This window comes from Phyllostomus hastatus, unplaced genomic scaffold (assembly GCF_019186645.2).
Source record: "Phyllostomus hastatus isolate PE091 unplaced genomic scaffold, TTU_PhHast_1.1 phas_contig_133, whole genome shotgun sequence".
NCBI lineage: Eukaryota > Metazoa > Chordata > Mammalia > Chiroptera > Phyllostomidae > Phyllostomus > Phyllostomus hastatus.
Genome location: NW_025333577.1, coordinates 1,594,367 through 1,614,121, shown reverse-complemented (window position 1 = coordinate 1,614,121; position 19,755 = coordinate 1,594,367). Strand labels below are relative to the sequence as shown.

The 19,755-nt window shown below is 43.5% G+C and overlaps 1 protein-coding gene across 2 annotated transcripts; it reads right to left on the bottom strand.

The window, feature by feature from the left end:
• Nucleotides 1-867: 867 nt before the first annotated feature.
• LOC123826254 (zinc finger protein OZF-like) lies at nucleotides 868-14,436 on the bottom strand. Of its 2 annotated transcripts, XM_045850248.1 has the most exons (5): nucleotides 14,318-14,428; nucleotides 13,873-13,947; nucleotides 13,639-13,731; nucleotides 10,089-10,212; nucleotides 868-8,590 (listed from the first exon to the last, which is right to left on the bottom strand). In XM_045850248.1, the coding sequence occupies exons 4-5, from the start codon at nucleotides 10,207-10,209 to the stop codon at nucleotides 7,104-7,106; spliced, it is 1,608 nt and encodes a 535-aa protein (XP_045706204.1). In that variant the 5' UTR covers nucleotides 10,210-10,212; nucleotides 13,639-13,731; nucleotides 13,873-13,947; nucleotides 14,318-14,428; the 3' UTR covers nucleotides 868-7,103. The 2 variants fall into 2 exon arrangements, with proteins under 2 accessions (XP_045706204.1, XP_045706196.1); XM_045850240.1 differs by lacking the exon at nucleotides 13,873-13,947 and having other exon boundaries at nucleotides 14,318-14,436.
• Nucleotides 14,437-19,755: the final 5,319 nt, after the last annotated feature.

The following is a 19,755-nucleotide window of genomic DNA, read 5'->3' as shown; positions in this document are numbered from 1 at the left end:
AAGGGTCTGAGCAGAAAATGAGTTTGTTTCCCAAAGTTTGTAGCCCCTTAGCTAACAGAATAGCCCTCATAGTTCTTTGTATGCTATCTATTGTTTGATCCTTACTGCCCAACAATGATTAATGAGCTTTAACTGTATTCCTGTGCAAACTGACGCCAATAAAAGCCCATTGAGGAAAAGGCCCTTGGCCCTTCTCCTTTGAGAGATCAGCCACCTTTCCTCCCCAAGCAGATCATGTCTTGGTAGACTTATTCTCATTCATGGTGGCTGGGGGGTGGGGGCCCTGTGGGTGGAACCCCCCCAAAGGCACTCAATCAACTGAGCCACACCAGCCAGGGCTTAACTTACAATTTATAATGACTAATGTGAAACTGTGGCAGGAAAAGAAAAAAGAAAAACCCCAAAAGTTTCTATGCTCTGTAACTGTAACACTTCCAAAATTTCACACAGGACTGTAGAAGCTAACCAGTCGTCACCAAGGCAATGGCCGGTTATCTCAAGGTCGTACACTAACTCCCATGATAAGCTCCTGTGCTCGGTAGCTTCCTCTTGCGTTTTGCTCCTTTGTCTCCCATATAAGGTACCTAGACCTAACTTCCGCACCTAGCTTCTGTAACCTTGCTTCACCACGTAGGTAGGAAGCCCGGGACTATTTAAACCTCCACAAGAGTAAAGATCAGGGCTCAGGATTTGGGATTTAACCCCTGGGCCCCTGGGAAATAAAGTTTGTGCTTCGTTATCTCTCGGCGGGTGAGTGATTTTCCACAACAAAACAACTTTTCTAGGCCTAATAACCATGTATTCTTTAATGAAAATTCTGCCCAAATATGTTGCATTTTTTAATATTTGTGATTTTCTTATTGATTTGTGATTTGGTTGTTATCAAAGGAATCAAGTCCTTCATTCAAATATTCACAATTTTTCCCTACAATTCTGTTGCAATTTTCTATTACTTTAAGGTTATATATGTAAGGTATACATATTTAAGCTATACATATTATGTAATCCCATTGTTTTTAAGGTTGTATTAACATAATTAGCAATTCCCCAATATTTAATGTTTTAGTTTATATTTTAATTAACTTTTTCTACACAAATTGCTATGGAATTTCTTTCTCATAATTGAATCGTAATTAATAAGTTGATAATGAGTTGCAGTAGATAAATCCCTAAGGTAAAATTTGGGGGGATTGATTTGGCCATCTCCTTGGGCTTGAATGAAATACTAAACATTTAACCAATGGGAAATTGGATGCTAATGACTGACACCACACAATACTGTCATAATTAACATGTTAAATTTTAGTCCCAGTGTGAAAACCATAAGTTTGTATGACAGCCCTAAATGAAGCTGTGATTTCTGTGTCTACAGTGCTTATATTGCTGAAAAATCAAAAGATTAATGTTGGAAAATTACAATATGAGTTGAATACAGTATTATAATTTTTCTTGTCAATTTTAGGGCATTCATTCATAAAGTAGGATTCAAAAATCATTAAATGAAGACAATTTCATTAGATGTAGAAGAGAATTACAATCTGGAACTCTTAAATAACTGAGTCTCTCTCAGCGGGTGTCTGGGAGACTAATCTTCCTCTGCTAATGTCACCTGAGATAATCTCCTGTAAAGGAATGCTAATTATTTGCTAGATTCACCACTACAACTTATAACTAGTACTAATTCTCAGCATGATCTAGAAAAATAATGGACACATCAGAAAAATTATACTTTGCCAGTACATTTTTTTTTTTAATCAAAAAAGCTAGGGAGCTACTGTGGGTGTGAGTTCTAAGGTTGTTTGACCAGGAAGAGCAAAATATATTAATACACCAATACAACAGATGAATGGACCAAATTCACTGATAGAGTGAAGAATAGAGATTCACTTTAGTAGCAGGTTAGCTTATGAGGCTGGAGGAGTTTGTTCTAACAGCCTACCTTTTCAGTTGACTGTGGATTCAATGGTGGCCTTTTGGTTAATGAGGCTGAGATGCCAGAATTTGTCTCATATGATATACAAGACAGAATTGAAAGGCTTAGGAAGACAGTGCTCCTTTCTGCAGCACCCATACTAAAACCAAAATGACAAAGAATCAAATCACCTTTGCATGACAATGACAAATTTGTGAAGCTTTCTATATTCTTTTAAAGGAAAAATTAGGAATAGAAGTATTGGCTGAATTTATCATGTGTGACAAGTACATCTATATGTGTATTAATGGCATTTTAAAATCTTCTGTATTTGATAATGTTGACATCTTGGAAGCCTACAGACCTGGAAGTGACTTCACCACCCAGAGCTACCTAATTCTAAATATACAACCTGCCCCAAAACCTGTCTTTATTTCATGTGCAAACCAGCCAATTCCTAACCATAACCCATACACTTCCTTTATCTGACTCTCACACAACAAACCAGTATTTTCCCTAAAACAACCCAGGGCTAGGTACCAGAATAGTAGTGATCACTCCTATTCCTGAAACCTACCAGAATCACTCAAAGTTAACAATCCTATATAGTGTAAGCTACCCTGCTATCCCTTTCTCAAGAAAGCCACAAGAAACACTTCTGCTCATGTTCTCACTCCTTTCTGCTTTCTGACCAGCACTGTTGCTTTGCAATGTGTCCAAGTGTGGTACAACGTGTCTCTGCTCTTGGGAACTGTAAGTAATGAAAAATTCTTACAGACATATTAAATACTCCATGTCACCAATCACCTCTGTAAATTAACACCCCAAGGGTAGCCCTGCTTGATGTGGCTCAATGGATTAAGTACAACCCTGCGAACCAAAGGGCTGCTGGTTCAATTCCCAGTCAGGGCACGTGCTTGTATTATGGGCCAGGTCCCCAGTAGGGTGCCTAAGAGGCAACCACACATTGATGTTTCTCTCAGTCTTTTCCTTCTTCCTTTCCTCTCTAAAAATAAATAAATATTTTTTAAAAATTAAAATAAAACCGCAAGGCTATAATCAAGATAATTGATGTAGAAAACAGGGAGACTGGTGATATTCTACAGAAGAGCATGCCTTCCTGACTGCTCCTGGCTGCCTAAGCAGATTACTTAAACATCCAACATTGCCTGAAAAGGCACAGCTAATTCTTGACCCATTTACTCTTTGGGTGCCATTTCTTTATGCTGTGAATGTGTACGCTGTCATGGTACTCCAACTTCATTTATAAGATGATCTCAAAGAAGGGTGTGGAGAATGGTCATGGCTAAGAACATCTGTTAAATTGGTTAGAACTTGAGCTTCCTTCAGACCTTCAACCTATCATTCAATGTCTAAAAAGAAACAGTGATTCCCAGATGGCACTCAGTACTAAGGGACTGATGGTAGGGAGAACCTTTTAGTAGTATTAGTAGGAAGACTAACAGGGTTTAAACACAAATTACTCTATGTAATGGTGAGGATGAGTGATGTGTTCATGGTGACAGTGATGACCTTGCTGCCTTCCATGAGGACAGGGAGGAGTTTGCAGAGAAGGTACAGCATGTGGCGGGGAGGGGCCCTGGGGCCTGTGGTGATATCAGAGCATTGTTATGAGACGGTCCCACCTCACAGGAAAGAAATCTGGGGGTCTGGCTGGAATCTGCTGTTTCCCTCAGAGAGAGGATGCAAAGGAACAAGTTGAGCTGACCCAGAACTTGTCAGCTAAATTTTCCCAGCTCATATGCCTGTCTGCTGGGCACTCCCTCTGATCTGCAGTTACCCACTTTGAGTTGACATAACAAACAATGCCTCTGCTCAATAATTTGAGGGGTGTTAAATGAGATAGTTCTGAGGAGAGCTCATTAATATTAGCTACCTATGAGAATTTTTTTTCAAAGTTGCCATGCAACTTTGGTAGAAGAGCCCCACACTTCCTGAGATACTAGACTGTGGGCTTAGAACGATGCCCGGATCCACACCCTCACTGGAGGTCACTAGAGATTCCCCCTTCAATCCAAGCCCATGTCCACTTTTCAATAGTGAGCAGAAATCCCTCCAAGGCTGTTGGAAGATATAAACAACTCAAGTGCCTAGAAATTGGCTGGTCTTCAGAGTTCTGATATTTCTGGAAGGAGGAATTGGTAATGGGTAGCAGTGCATCTGGAGAGGGACCACCCAAGAAGAAAGTTGTGATATTTTTACCCAAGGCTCCTATCGAAATGGGCATGTTGGCAGGGTTCTCACCTGCCTCTTCCTAAAGCTATAACCACCCCACCTGACAGAAATAGTTACTACATGGCAGAGCCACCCAATCACTTCCATGGGACCTTAAGTAAAAAGTGGCCATCTATCCAGAGCCCTTTAAACACTTGTAATAAATTTACCCAGCTTCTACCATCCTTGGGATTTGAATATTTTCAGGCTGACTTAAAGCATTTCTTTGCTGAAAAGCCCCAGCCCTTAGTTGCTGAAAAGGGGATATTTAATTTTTTAAAAAAAATTTATTTAGAGAGAGGGAAAAAGAGGAAGAAAGAGGGATAGGTTGCCTCACATACCCACAGTGACCTGGGACCAAATCACACTCAAAAAAGGCCTTTTGAGTATAAGAATTGTGGGGTGTCTTTTTCCAGAAGCTTTACCCTTCATTGTGATCAGAGTTCACATGGAGAATAACCTTATGAGTACACAATGTGTAAATACTTTCATGAGTAGCTCCACCTTTTGTCATCATTGAGTTGTTCACTAGATAAAAGCTTTTTGAGTACAGGGAGTGTGGGAAATCCTTTATCTGTATCAGCCAGTTGCATTGTCATCAGAGTTCTTACTGGGAAATGTCCTTATGTATGCAGTGAATGTGGGAAGTGGTTTTTTGTTTTTTTTTTTCTTCCCCATCAGTAACTCGTTATCATGAGTTTACACTGCAATGCTTTCTGAGTGTTGTATGGGGAATATTTTACCAGTAGCCATGGCCTCTGTTATCATAAGAGTATTCACAATCACTCAGTTCTTACAAGAAAATTAGGGAAATGTTTTACTTCTAGACATTTTTTATCTTCTCTGAAGTCACAGGTGGTAGGTTTTATACATACATGCAATATCAAAAGTGTTTTTTATAGCACTAAGCTCCATTATATTTAGAGATTTCACTCTAGCTAAAGGCCTTAGAAGTACAGGCAGTATGCAAATTTCTTTTTCCATCCTTTTTCCTTTATATCACCAGTTTCCATAGGAGATAAACTTTCTGGAGACACCAATGTGGGAAATCTTTTACTTTATAGTCATTTACACCTTAGTCACAATTCCCTGCTTAAAGGCTTCAAGTGTGGTGTGAACATGGGAAATCTTTAGCTGAATGTCTACAATCTTTTTTTTTTTTTAAAGATTTCATTTACTTTCAGAGAGGGGAAAGAGGCAGAGAAACATCGGTTGATTCTCACGTGCCAACTGGGGACCAGGCCCATAACCCAGGTATATGCCCTGGTTAGGACTTGAACTGGTGATCCTTTTATTCATAGGCCTGTGCTCAATACACATGGGCTGGCACTCAATCCAGCCACACCAGCCAGAGCGTCCACACCCTTTTTACATTGGAGAGTTCTCATTGTGAAAACAGTTAGATTTTAGAGTATACTTTTTTTTTTTTTAATTTTGAGGGGGGTGGGAGGGAGAAAGGGATAGAAACATCAATATGTAGTTGCCTCTCACCCACCCACTACTGTGGACCTGGCTGACAACCCAGGCACGTGCCCAGATTGGGAATCCAACTGGCAACCTTCTGGTTCGCAGGTCAGCAATCAACCCACTAGGCCACATGAGGCAGGTAAATTTATTTTCAAATGATTTAACTTACATTTACAGAGTGGAAGGGAGAAACATTGATGGATTGCCTTTCATACTGGCCCTGATCTGGGATAGAATCCACAACCCAGTCATTTGCCCTGAATGAGAATCTAATTGGTAGATTTTGGCTTTATAGGACACCCAATGAAATGAGCCCCACCAGGGAAAGCTAAAAAAGTGACTTTGTTTCCAACCCTGAATGATCTCAATGTCATCCAACTTGATAAGGTATAAAATAACTTTGTAAGGTGTTACCCCTGACTAAAAATATATACTATCACCCAATCTTTTGCAGATGAAAAAACCAATGGCATTTTTTAAAAACAATTTTTAGAGAGGAGGGAAACAGATTGGTTTCCTCTCACATGCACTCAACTGGTGACCAGGTTGACAACCCAGGATTGTGTCCTCACTGGGAGTCAAACTGGTGACCTTTTGGTTTGCAGGCCAGTGCTCAATCCAAGGAGCCACACCAGCCATGGCCCAATGGCTTTCTTAAAATAGCAAAAAGTTCAGAAAGCCTTGAGCTCCCTTGGCAAAATGTACGCTCATTAGCCCTAATGGCCATGTAGTCCACTCACAGGGACAAATCAGCTATCTCTATTGAAAGTTCCACAGGTGTGGTGTTTTCATTTCTCATACCAAGCTATACCCTATTATTTGCAGGCATGGCAAAATAGTACAAGGTACACACATACTACACTCAGCCCCTACCACCACCTTGTTAATTCCAGTTTGGTTCTAAAAAGTAGTATGAAAAAATAAATGGCTACCCTTCAATATGATATTAAGAAACGTCTAATTAGTTACCAGAGTAGGAAGTATAAACATTAATGTGCCAAAATATACGGCCCCTGGCACCAATATGTGATCTCTGGTAATACTTATTGATCACCCCACAACTCCCGGCAACTAATCTTTGCTTCTCCAAATACAAAGTGCATTATCTCCAAGGCAATGTAAATCAAGTAGTATATTGTTTACTTTTGTTCTGTGTGATCTTTTTTCTCCCAGATTTATTTCTCAACATTATCTCATATTATGACTTTGTGTGGGTGTGACTTCAATCTTTTTTCATCTTTACTAAGGTATAATGAACAAACCTGTGTAATATTTATAATGTACATTGTGATTTGATAAGCAAATACATTGTAAAAACAGCTCAGGACTTCTAATTTTGATTTTTTTTTTTTTTTAAGTTTTGTAACTAGGAGAAAACTTGGAATCTGTGACAGGCCAAGGGTACACTGTGTAAAGACCTGTTCTTTCTTTCCTATTCCTCCTAAAATGAATTTTTAAAAAATTGTCCGAATTTATTCCCACATTTGCTTCACTTGTTTGGATTTTCTCTACTATGAACTTTCTGGTGCAGGGAAAGGCTAGAGCTTTGTCTAAAACACTTCCCACACTCACTACACTCATAAGGCCTTTCCCCAGTGTGACCTCTGCGGTGATCAATGAGCTTACTGCTTTGTCTGAAAGATTTCCCACAATCATGACACTCAAAAGGCTTTTCTCCAGTGTGAATTCTCTGGTGTTGAATGAGGGCAGATTTCTGATTGAAGGACTTCCCACACTCATTGCACACAAAAGGCTTTTCTCCAGTGTGATTTCTCTGGTGTTGAACGAGGGCAGATTTTTGTTTGAAGGCCTTCCCACAAATACTACATTCAAAGGGCTTTTCTCCAGTGTGAATTCTCTGGTGTTGAAGGAGGCAAGAGGTTAGCCTGAAGAACTTCCCACAATCAATACACTCAAAGGGCTTTTCCCCAGTGTGAACTGTCTTATGCTTAAAAAATTGGTATTTGCGACGAAAACATTTCCCACATTCACCACACTCATATGGTTTTTCTAGAGCATGAACTTGATGACGTTTAATAGAACACCTCCGATGATTAAAAGATTTCCCAAATTCACTATACTCATAAGGCATCTCTCTCGCATGAATTCTCCCATGTCTCTGGAGGTGATGTTTACGACGAAAAGATTTCCCACATTCACAACACTCAAAAGGCCTTTCACCAGTGTGACATCTGAGGTGATCAGTGAGCTTACCCTTTTTTCTGAAAAATTTCCCACATTCATTACACTCATAAGGCTTTTCACCAGTGTGAATTCTCTGATGTTGAACAAGGGTAAATTTGTAGTGAAAATGCTTCCCACAGACAGTGCACTCATGCTGCTTTTCCTCACTGTGAATTTTCCTATGTTGACAAAGGTTAGATCTATGTCTGAAGGACCTCCCACAATCACCACAAACAAGCAACTTTTCTCCAGTGTGAACTCTCCTATGTGGAATGAGGTTAAAAATTTGTGTGAAAGCCTTTCCACATTTGGTACCTTTGTAAAGCTCTTTTCCAGAGCAAACACTATGTTGTTGAACATATTCCTTGGTGTGGCCAGAAGTTTCTTCACATTCACCAGGCAAGGCCTGCCCACTGCATTGCTCCTGACCATTAGGAGTGCCCTGGTACGGGAGAAAGCTTGAGATGGCTGGAAATTCTTCTGTAACCTCCTTATCGGTGAAAGGGGCCCTGTTTATATATCCTTTCCAAGGCTTCTCTCCACTGGAAGGCCTCTGTTGATGGTGAAGGTTTGCACTGAAACTGGCGTCACTGAAGAATGCTTTCTGCCCAAGGTACGCTGCCTGGGACTCAGTCAGGTTCAATATGGCTCTCAAGACTGAGACACACTGCTGACAAGGAAGGGCTTTCTGAGTTGCTGGAGATGTCTTAGAAACCCCACCCTGTGACTCTTCTTGTACATATACACTCTGCTCACAAGGGGCCTCCTCATCTTCCTTTTTATGCCAACAACCTGAAAGCAGAGAAAGGCTGAAAAAATGCATGTTGACTTTGATGGGAGCAGCAAGTCTCAACATAAAAGTGTGTTAGGCATTAATGTGATGGTTTCATGACATTGTCTAAAAAGGAGAGATCTAAGGGCATACAGAATAAAATGCTACTTTGCAGTACTGTGCCTCTGAGAATAATCACAAAATAGAAGAAACCTCAACAAAAAAAAGGACACAGAGATGGCAAGCATCACATGGATAATAAACAAGATGTCAAAGTCACCTTCTGCTAACTATTGGTGACATAGGCAAGCTGACCAGGAGCTTGGTTATGTCCTTTTCTGTGAAAAATTCAATAAATGAATAGATGGTGTTTGAAGACTTCTTAAGAATTTATGCATTCCTCATAACCCATATGTATGACATTGTTGCAGATTATTGCAGAGGGAGCCATGAAGAGGAACATGTGATGCACAGAGGGCACATATGTGTACACAGGAGCCATGAAGTCACAGATGAAATGACAAGTCAGCCAAGTGTCAAGTATGGGTAAGAAAAGGCAGAAATGAGGTGTGGCTAGCAGCCACTTGTACAAAAACAATAATGGACACAGGTGAGGTTCTTGATATTATCTGAATACAGCCCATAAGTAATGATGTACCTCAGTTCTCACCACAAGGGTCAGGCCTCTGAGACAATCCCGTCAAGTCCACCCTGTGAACAGAACGAGGATTCTCTCTGCCCCCTTTATTGGCTGCCGTGGCTCAGTGGATTGAGTACCAGCCTGTGAACCAAAGGGTTGCTGGTTCAATTCCCAGTCAGGATACACTCCTTGGTTGCAGGCCAGGTCCACAGTGAGGGGCACACGAGAGGCAACCATACATCAATGTTTTTTTCCCTCTCTTTCTCCCTCCTTTCCCCTCTCTCTAAAAATAAATAAATAGTTAAAAAAAAAATCTCAATGATTCTAGTATTAATTAAAGACAGCAGAGGTGCTCAGGAACCACTGACCCAGAGCAACTCGGCATAAAGTAGTATTCAGGGAAGGCAATGTTACAAAAACAAAAAACAGAAAACAAAACAAAAAAAACAACCCTTCAAGAAGGACCTCACAGGAACAGCTCAGGTTAATGTAAGTAATGTCCATAAACTGGTACACAGAATCACAAAAAAATGTTAGGTAGAGAAAAAAGGGCAGAACTGGAGGTCATGGATGTGGACACAGTGACCCAAGCAAGGAACAATGCAAGTAAGGTGTGATCCATTAAGCTGTTTGCAAGACTCCTGACACCCAAACACTTCCATGCACTTTTTGAGGTAACGTGTTAGAAGTGCTCGAGGAGTTTATGGCTCAGGACACTCCAAACAGCTCAGCATTGGAAGCCACAGCACAGATGACAAGACAGTGAGGGGGAATCAACAGAGCATGTGGTCTGGCTGTGGGAAAGAGAGCTACTTCTGGAGAAAATACAGAAGGTAGGACATCACCTCAGGATAAAAGGAGAGGTTTGAAGGTCTTACCCACAGATGCTAGAAGGACAAAGATTTCTAGCATCACATCGCAGTACAGAAGTCTCTGAGCCTCATCAAGGAGCCCCCACTCCTCCTGGGAGAAGGCAATGGCCACGTCTGCAAAGCTCATATCCTGTCAGAATGGGGACAGTTCATTCTATGATCAGCTTCTCTCCTAGGATTCTAAGTTTGTCCTACCCCTCAACCCTCCACATCCATCTGATACCTGACTCCCCACATCAGAGCAGATACAAAACCTTGGTGCTATTAGAATCACTCTCTCCTTATATTCCCATTGATACTGTTCCTGCCCACAAAAATATGCTGATGGGCACACAGACAATACCTTAGCTCTGAACTTGGCACCTAGGCCATACTGCCTCTTGTCAATACAGTGAGTGGAATACAGTGGGTGACACAAACTTAGTTTAGGGGAGAAGTTGGCCACAGAGATGATGTGAGTAATTTGAAATGGGTCTTGTCAGGTAATACTGCTGTGGTCTCCTAGAATGTCCCTCCAAGACACAAAAAACAGGGCATCCCCTTCAACCTATGTGTCCCATCCCAGGGTCCTTATTCCATCACTTTAAACAAACTTCTGTCCTGTACATAATTTTTGGAATTCCACTTCTCTCACACAGCTATCTTTCCAGAGTCACTTGAAAGGAAGCACAGCCCTGCCAGGACAGAGATTGTTCCCTGATCACCTTCTTTACCAGGATTCTAATGTCACCACCTCCATAATCTATCTCCTGCTTACTGTCTCCCTTCCCCATGCTAATGTTTTCAAACCTGGGTGGCAGTGACATCTATCTGATCAAGGTCCTATTGATCACTGTATCAGCCCTCAAAAAGAGTAGGCAGGTGGGCAGACAAATGGAATCTAATCTCTGAACTGGGAATGTAGAATCACACCCTTTTTTTTTTCATACACTTCCCATGGAATTACCCAGATCAGTCTTTGAGAATCCACCAGACACGAGCTCACCCTCTATTTACTCTTAAGTCAAGGCTAGTGCCCTGGGGCCATCAATTCACACTGCCCCCTCCACGTGCACCTCAGTCTTCCTACCATACTTCCCTCTCAAAGTGCACACCCACAGCCCCAGCCTCCTCCTGTCCATGCCACAATTATTGCCTTGGCCTTTCTACTCATTACTCAGCATATGTAGTCCAGAGAATACATGGTAAATTCAAACAGGATCAAGTACTACCCAGTCTCTGATGGTCCCCCACTGACAGTGGCTACCTTGATTCCTGCTATGAAGGCCCCCTCCCTGAGGGTTCCTTGCTTCAACTTCACCTACCAAGAACCACATCAGATCTGAGATACACACAGTCTTCCTCCACGGGTACTGTACCTGATAACCTGACACCAGTCTCAGCCTTCCTCTCTCCACCTCACTCTCACTCTAGGGCCAGCCCCAGTTGCCCTCTACCCCATGCCCCGTGAGTCTCACAAATGAATACTTATGCCCCTACACTTCACCTGTCAGCCTGACTGGGATACCCCAACACAGCAAAGTCCTGGTGAGTCTGTAGAGCAACAAATATGCACCAGCACCAATCTTCCCTTGTGTGAATTACTGATGTTTACAATCCATCTCACGTCCACTGATGCCTTGAAGGCCTTGGCCACTTATCAAATCATATTCTCTGCTCATCCTGCTACACAACCACTTCTGTCTGTATCCTCTGTTGTGACACCCACTTCCCACGACCAGATTCCCCAGCAGGAAATCCAGTCCTCAGCCCTGCCCTGTCTTCCTGGGTTACTACTACCAGTATCATCCTGACCAGGATTCCCCATATCACAGTGACCTACAGCTCCTCCCTGGTCCACAGACTCTCTGGTACCTTTTGGAGAAATCTTTATCTTGAACTCCTTCTCAGAGTTTCTGACATGTATGAAATGCTCGCTGTAACATCTTATGCCATTAACAGGTCAAATATAAAATTCCTGATATCCCCAATGAAAATCTTTCTTTCTAGTGTTTTCTCCCCTTTTCAATTGATGATGTTTCCATAACTGCAGTAACTAACACCAAACCATCAAGTCCTGACTCCTACCCCTCTCTCAACCTCAAGATTAGAAAAATTCGGCAGCCACACATAAAAGTCCCATCCAGAATCCAACTGTTTCACCCACCTCAAAGGCCACCTTCCAGGTCCTTCACTCACCCAAATTATATAATCAGACTTCTCCCTGGTCTTTCTACCACTTCTACCATACCCATAGTGTTCTACATCCTCCTGCCACAGGGATTTCAATGAAACCTAGGTTAGATCACCTGGCTGCACTGCTCCAAATCTCCCATTGCTCCCATCACCTGCAGACAGACACCCAACTTGAAACCAAGCTGCTCTAGACTTGACGCCTGTCCCATTGGTCCCAGGCACATAAGAAAGGATACCTGAAGGTTTCTGAACCAGCACATCATCTCCTCCAAGCCTATGTACATTATGGTACTTATGCCTGGAAGGATTTCTCACATCTCATTCCACTGGCTGCCAAAAACAGGAAAATCTAAACCTGGACCCAAAACCATGGGCTTGGTGTCTGTTGAGGGTCCCCAATACCAGAAGCTGACAGTGTGGCACCACAGATCACAGACACCTGTATCTCAAAGACTCTATGCGTGGGAGACCCTGAAATAAGCCCTGCAAACCAGGACCCTAAGTGATTCTTGAGTTGCAGGAATCTGGAAAGAGAATGATCTGTTGAGAGCCTGGCCACCACTCCCAGAACCCACAAGCTCAGGCTACTAAGTGTTCTTGCCCAACTCTGGGGCCAGGTGCTCTCAAGGTGACTGCATTATACCTCGAGGCCTCAGTACTCACTATAGATTCTGGGAGAAAAATCATCATTTATAGGATTCACCTCCCTGTCCCTCACTGCTATCACCACTTCTAGTCTCTTCTTCCTCTTGATGGGGGGAATTTGAAAGTTGTAAATGTTTAGTTTTAAGTAATACTTAATGAGCTTACTAATAATGCATGTAAAAAGCTACTATTTCAGGAAATAAAGGTACAACTCATCCTGACTCCAGGATATGACAAGTAAGTCCATCTTTGAGCCCCAGGAGGACTGAATGCAATCAGGATGGTATCTGAGCCATTGTGCTCCAGAGAGAGACATCTACTGCCCGGGGTACAGATAAAAACAACCACTGCCCTTGCTGCTATAGCTCTGTGGATTGAGCACAGGCCTGAGAACCAAAGGGTTGCTGGTTCGATTCCCAGTCAGGGCATATGCCTGGGTTGCGGGCTGTGTCCCCATTTAGAGGCACATGAGAGGCAACCACAAATTGGTGTTTCTCTCACTCACTTTCTCCTTCCCTTCCCCTCTCTCTAAAAATAAATAAATAAAATATTTAAAAAAAAAGACAACCACCCAGGTCATGATTGGTTATAGCTGCCTGACACTCAATCCACCGAGCCACGCCAGAGTCACCCAGACCACACTGCACAGGCTGCAGATAAAGATTCACTGTTCAACAAATAAAGGAATGCTGGGCTTTTATTAATCTTTTGCCTTGATTCCAAACCCCTTACCTACCGTTTTCCTTTCCTTTTTAAACGGGTACTTTCAAAATGGAATACAAGACCATCTTTCAGGGTGCGCAACCTGCAGTCTTAGATCGCCAGCCATCTGGAAAAAAGCGGACATAAAAGATTCAATCTTTTTCTCTCCTTATCGGGCCTGGTGGTGACTGGCAGCACCAACGCCAGCGTCTCCAGTTTCACTCCGAGCAATGTTTGGAAAATGTTACAACCCAATCAATCAAGATACCTCTTTTCCTCACAACCTTCCATGGCCACCCGCGTGCGCTCCTCACGTACAACTTCGCCTGAGCTTCTCCGGAGCCTTTAGATACAAAACAGGTCCCAGTTTTCCAGGTTCCTCCTGGTTCAAGCGCCCTTCCACGTTTTACGCGGCAGCCCCTCAGACCATCAGCCCCTGGGACCGTCAGCCTCTCCCACACCGTCACGCCCGGTGTTACCTACGAGTGCCTCCCGGCCCCGGAAGCTAGGGCCTGGGCTGCAGGACCTGACGGAAGCCCAGCACTGGGGCTGGAGGGCTCGGGGGGCTGAGCGGGGAGGGCCGGAGGACCGCGCACGCCACTCAAACCAGCGTCTCAGCCCGGCCACGCCAGCGGTTATGTGGGAGAAACGGAGCCTACGAGATAATGAGACCCGTTTCCGGCCAAGAGGAACACGCAGGGCCTCAGACCCACCTCCGCACAGCAGGGACCACACCTGTTCCGCGGCTTCTGTCCAGACGCAGCGATAGGGAAGCCCTGACTGGAAGAGATGGGCGAGGCCAAAATGTCCGCCAGAAGAAGCCGGAAGTTCTGCCCTAACACGTTGCGCACGCACTAATCCGCTGTCTTCTGAGTTTTTTCATTGGTTGAACCTCTCCATCCCTGTGCCTACTGCCCTCTGAGTCTTGTATTCTTTTTAGCTGCGTAGGAGGTGTTAGCTGTCCATCACTGACCTCAAGGTGTATATAAAGGTTTTGTTACACCAGGAGTGGCGCTGTCGGATGTCAACTTCAGTTTCACCGCCTGTTGTGCAAGTTTCTATTTCAGATTCTCTGAAACTCAGAATGCTACAGGAGACAAAAACTATTATTTCAAATCCAATTTGACTGTATTCTCACTGAAACACAAAATGCATCCACTCTTACCTGAATGTGCTGCCTTCTTCCTATACAAATGCATGGGGTCAGATTGCTTAGTGGATTTTGTTACTGGTTCACTTGCAGTGACTTGGCCTGTGTCATTAGAAGTAGAATGGCAGTATTCCAAAAAGAAGCCCACCCAAGATCACCTTGCATACTAGAACCGTGGTAGGTACCAGCAGAGGCTCTTTTTGCCCCAGTGTTTTCTGGATTTGCACTGGATGAGCTTGGGTGAGTTTCCTTGGAATTCCGGACCTCATGTTATAAGAGGCTGAATTTCTTTGATGGTGTTTGTTTGTTTGTTTGTTTGTTTGTTTTTTATCCTTGAGGTAAAACTAGACGGTTAAGGTTTAAGAAACCAGGCGAAGGTAGGACAGGGGGAGAAAAATGGATGGCTGATTTTTAACTTTGGCTTATAGTTGAAGTTGCTAACTGGGGGTCTTAACATTTGCTGGATAAATAAAAGTCTAAATTCTTTTAGCCCTGAGCATGAGAGGCGCTTACTCCCTCTGGTTCATCTCAGACATTCTTAGGTGACTAGAAATCTTTGTGGAGTGGGCAAGGGAGGCAGAGACTCCTGGGCAGTTTGAGATGCATAGACAGGGACTTACCCTTACTGGAAAGAATTCACTTACTTGCAAGTACTTACAGAAATGGGAAGATTTAACCAGAAGTGACCAATTTAACATGGCTAAAATGTGTCTCTTTTAATGCCTGAAATAATTTTTGCATGAAAAATTAGAAAAGCAGGCTCTAAGTTAAACTGAATGAATGGGAAGCTTATCTTGATTGCAAATTAGAAACTTCTAGGAGGAGCACATGTCAATTAGCACTAGAATAGAAAACATGGAAGGCCACTTTTCAGGGCTGGCTCTGGCGGTGGCTGCCCCCAGGATGTGTTTTCTTAAGTAGACTGGCAAGCTGTGGAAGCCATGGTTCCAGCGATCTGCCCATTTTCTGATTCTTGCCAGGCCAGGGTTAGGCCCTTCCTGGACCTGCTGGGGATTCATGCTCTTTGGTCAGCTCCTTTTCCAGGGTTGGAGAAGCTGGGCTGTGCCCCTTTGTGTTGCTATTTTGGCTTCTGCTGTGGGAACCTCTGGTGTTGTGCTGCCTCATCTTGTTACAGGGTGCAGCCAAGAGGGGGGGACCCCAAATGGACATTTGAAATGGGGTCCAGAACTTAAGGTGTCCAGGAGATTTTAAGATGTCTCCATCCCCCCCCACCCAGGGTGTGGGTTGGGGGAAGGGACAAATGGAGCAAGGCCATTGAGATCTGTTTTGCATAGCAACAGCCTTGCAGCTACCCTCTGGCGTGGTCATTTAACATATCTATAGCCTTTGGCTGGTCGCTTAGATATGTTAAATAGCTGTGATCATCTCTGGGGGGGGTGATGGAAGTAACTTCCCCACCAACACGTGACTGGGGGCAGCTCCCCCAGGCTACAGCGCCTGCGTGGGAGCTCGGAGAAGATTGGCCGAGGGGATTTAAAACCCAGACTTGGCGGCCATTAGGGGAGTGAATCATGCGCAGCCCTGAGAAGGAGAGCCATGCGCATCCCAGAAAAGGAGAACCACGCGGCTTTCGCAGAGTGAGGACTCTCCCTTCCCGCAGCCATAGGAGGGAGAACCACGCGGCTTTGGACAGAGTGGGGACTCTCCCCTTCCCGCAGCCCTGAGAGAGAGAACCACGAGGCCTGGACAGAGTGGGGACCCCCGCAGCTTTAGAAGGGGGAACCACCACCTGGTTTTAGCAAAGATCCTGGCGACTCAGCCGAGGGTGCCGGGAACCCAGGGAGGTCTCCCAGTCGAGAAGGAGGACTAAGAACCAGAGGACTGTCTGAGCCATGGACTTCGTTTTCCTTCCCTGAAATACGGTACTCTGGACTGGGCAAAGGGGGGAAGGAAGGAAGGACTGTGTCTGTTTGTGGGTGTTTTTGGGGGACTTTGGGGTTTTTGATAAAGACATTAGGTCACTACTTGAAGTTTGTATAGCATTAAATAAACATTTCCTTTCCTTTTCACGAATCTCTGGCATTGAGAGATGTCTTTCCTCGGGCGGCGGACATGACGGACCTGGGGGCCTTTTAAATAATAGTATATCGTCCCAGGCCCCCCCTTGTTCTGTTCTGTAACAATCTGGTTTCTGCTCCACATGTACTCAGAGGAGGGTTTTTTCCTGCTCCATCTTTTCTAGTGGTCCTGATTCTTGGCTTTGGTTGAGCCCAAGGGAAATGCTTCCTGCCCACCTGGAGGGTTAAATCCTAAGAGTGAGGACCAGGCAGCTTCCTGGAGTGTATGAATAATCCTGTAAATACTACAGATTCCAAGTAAATCAGGCATGATGAAGTGCTGTGGCTTCATGATGAAGCAAGCTTGGTGTCTGGTTCAACTGCCAAGTTTGTTGAGCTTAATGTCTAATGCAACAAAATTACTAAATTTATTTTGCTGGGAAGCTCTTGTGGAGAAGTCTGTTTCTACTGCAAAAAGCCAGGTTACCTAGGAGAAATTGGAGAAGGCTGAAGTGGGATTTGGAATGAGAAGGCAGGCATGGATGAGGTTGCTCTAGGGTGTTCCCTTTTCTTCTTGCTGATAGTTTGGGAGAGGTTGAAATTATCATGGAGAGGGAAAGTACTAAGGCCCTTACATATAGACTTTATCTGTTTTTTATTATAATATTTTATATTAATGTCAGGTATGTCACAGGTGTGACATAATCCCAGGGATTAGGTAACCAGGTTCTTAGTGATCGAGGACAAAGAATTGAACCGAACACACAAAGTTTTTAGCATAAAGAAAGAGGGAAGATTTATTAAGTGATAGTACACTCCACTATCGATAGGACACGGGAGTGGGCCAACTCTGAGCAGAGAAGGGACACGTGTGCTGGGGGTATTCTCTTCTTATAGGTCAGAAGCTCCCTGGCTAGTCTTTGGCGGGCTTTTCCTGCGCAGGTACAAGGAGTTGGATTTGAAAGCTACTGTGCATGTGTGGTTTCCCATGATTTTCTTTCTTTTTTTTTTTTAAGATTTTATTTATTTATATTTACTTTTAGAGAGGGAAGGGAGGGAGATAGAGAGAGAGAGAGACATCAATGTGCGGTTGCTGGGGGTTATGGCCTGCAACCCAGGAATGTACCCTGGCTGGGAATCGAACCTGGGACACTCTCATGATTTTCTTGATTGGCTACTGGAGAAGGGAGTCCCACAACGTTATTTCATTATAATGATATTATAATGAATCAGGGGTAGGGGCAGGCACATTCCATGATTCAGAGTTATCCCAGAAAACAGGAACAACCCGTCTTAGGGGGCCTTTGTCATGTATAGATGTTTTCTACCTCAGCCCTGCGGGGCCTCTTGAGTTTCCTTCCTGACTATCTCCTGCCTCAGGTATATAGTATAGTGGTTGGACAGTCATATACTTTATAAACCAATCCCCTCAATATTTTAAGTAACCACCTAGGACCTTACCGTGGTTATTATATTATTAACTGTGTCCCTTATGCTGAGTTTTATATCCTTGTGACTATTTTGTGACTACCAATTTGTAATTCTTAATCTCTTTCACTTTACTCACCTAATCCCCCCTTTTCCTCTGGCAACTCACCCTCGGAGTAAGCTTCTATACAAATGGTAGAAATAATTATCCAATGTTTGTTTTAAAATTAGAACCTATTTCCTTCCAACTAGGAAATGTTATGGAACAAAATATATTTTTACCAATGAAATCTATTCTGATTCACCTGGTAGAATGTGTTAGATCTATGCAGGCCTAGGAGGAATAAAAATCACCAGGTGAGAAAATGGCACTGTGGGAAGCTGCCTGCAGACCCTATCCAGAAAGATTAGGGTCTAGGGTCGGCTTATTGGGCATAATAGGATGCAGCTTTCACCCAGCAACCAGCTCTAGCCAATCAGACCCTAATACCCTAAATGCAGGTTTTTGCGTTTAAAACCCCTGATCTAAGAACAACGGAGCAAGTCCCAACCTCCCTTGGTTGGCTCCACTTTTCCCCAGGAGTCCCAATCTCCCTTGGTTGGCTCCTCTTTCTCCCAGGAGTCCCAACCTCCCTTGGTTGGCTCCTCTTTCCTCTTAACCTCCCTCGGTTGGCTCCACTTTCCCTCTTATTCCCCTCTAATAAACCCTGCTCTCCTTAGCTCGCTATCCCTCCGATCTCTTGAACGACTCTGAGCTAACAGCACGAGACTTTCTTGAAACCAATGATGCCCAAATATCTTTTTCCAGAAGAGTGAAATGCACTTAGAACTAAATAAACCAGATACTGGACCAAATAGGAAGATAATGATTTTAAAGGAACCTCCCAAGAGGAAACTAATCTTGAGACTGACTAAACATTTCCTAACCAAACCATCTTTTCATTGTTAACTTCCATCAGAGCTGCAGGGACAGCTTAACAGGATACAGGCTCTGCTCAGAATGGCCCAAAACATCCGAGACATACAAGGATGTCTCTAACTCTCAGCATGCTACATATCTGTCTCTCTGTAGATGGGAAACCAGTCCACAGTGCCGTGAAATTCCCCTTTTGGAGTGCATACTTGCCAAGTGCAACATCTCCTGGTCTCAATATAAAGTAGACATTGGAGAGATCTGGACAGTCAATGACACCATTAATTTTAATACTATCTTACAGCTGGACCTGTTTTACTATTCTTAAGGGAAATTGACAGAGGTTCCATATAGCTAAGGCCATGGCTCTCAGAGATGACCCTAAGCTATTTGTTGTGTGTAAACTGGAAAAATGTACCCAGATGAAAATATTTCAAAAGTGGGTGAATGGATTTGTTAGCCTTTTATAAACATTTCAGTCGCACCCCAGCTGTTCAGGTATTAAAATTAACTGTCTTGATTTTACAAATGAAGTTTTTACAGGGCCAGGTGTATGGGTCCAGTACATCAAAGCCCACCAAATACTTTTACCTTTTCAAAACCTCCTCTAGTCATCTTTAAAAGCGTATAGGTAATTGGATT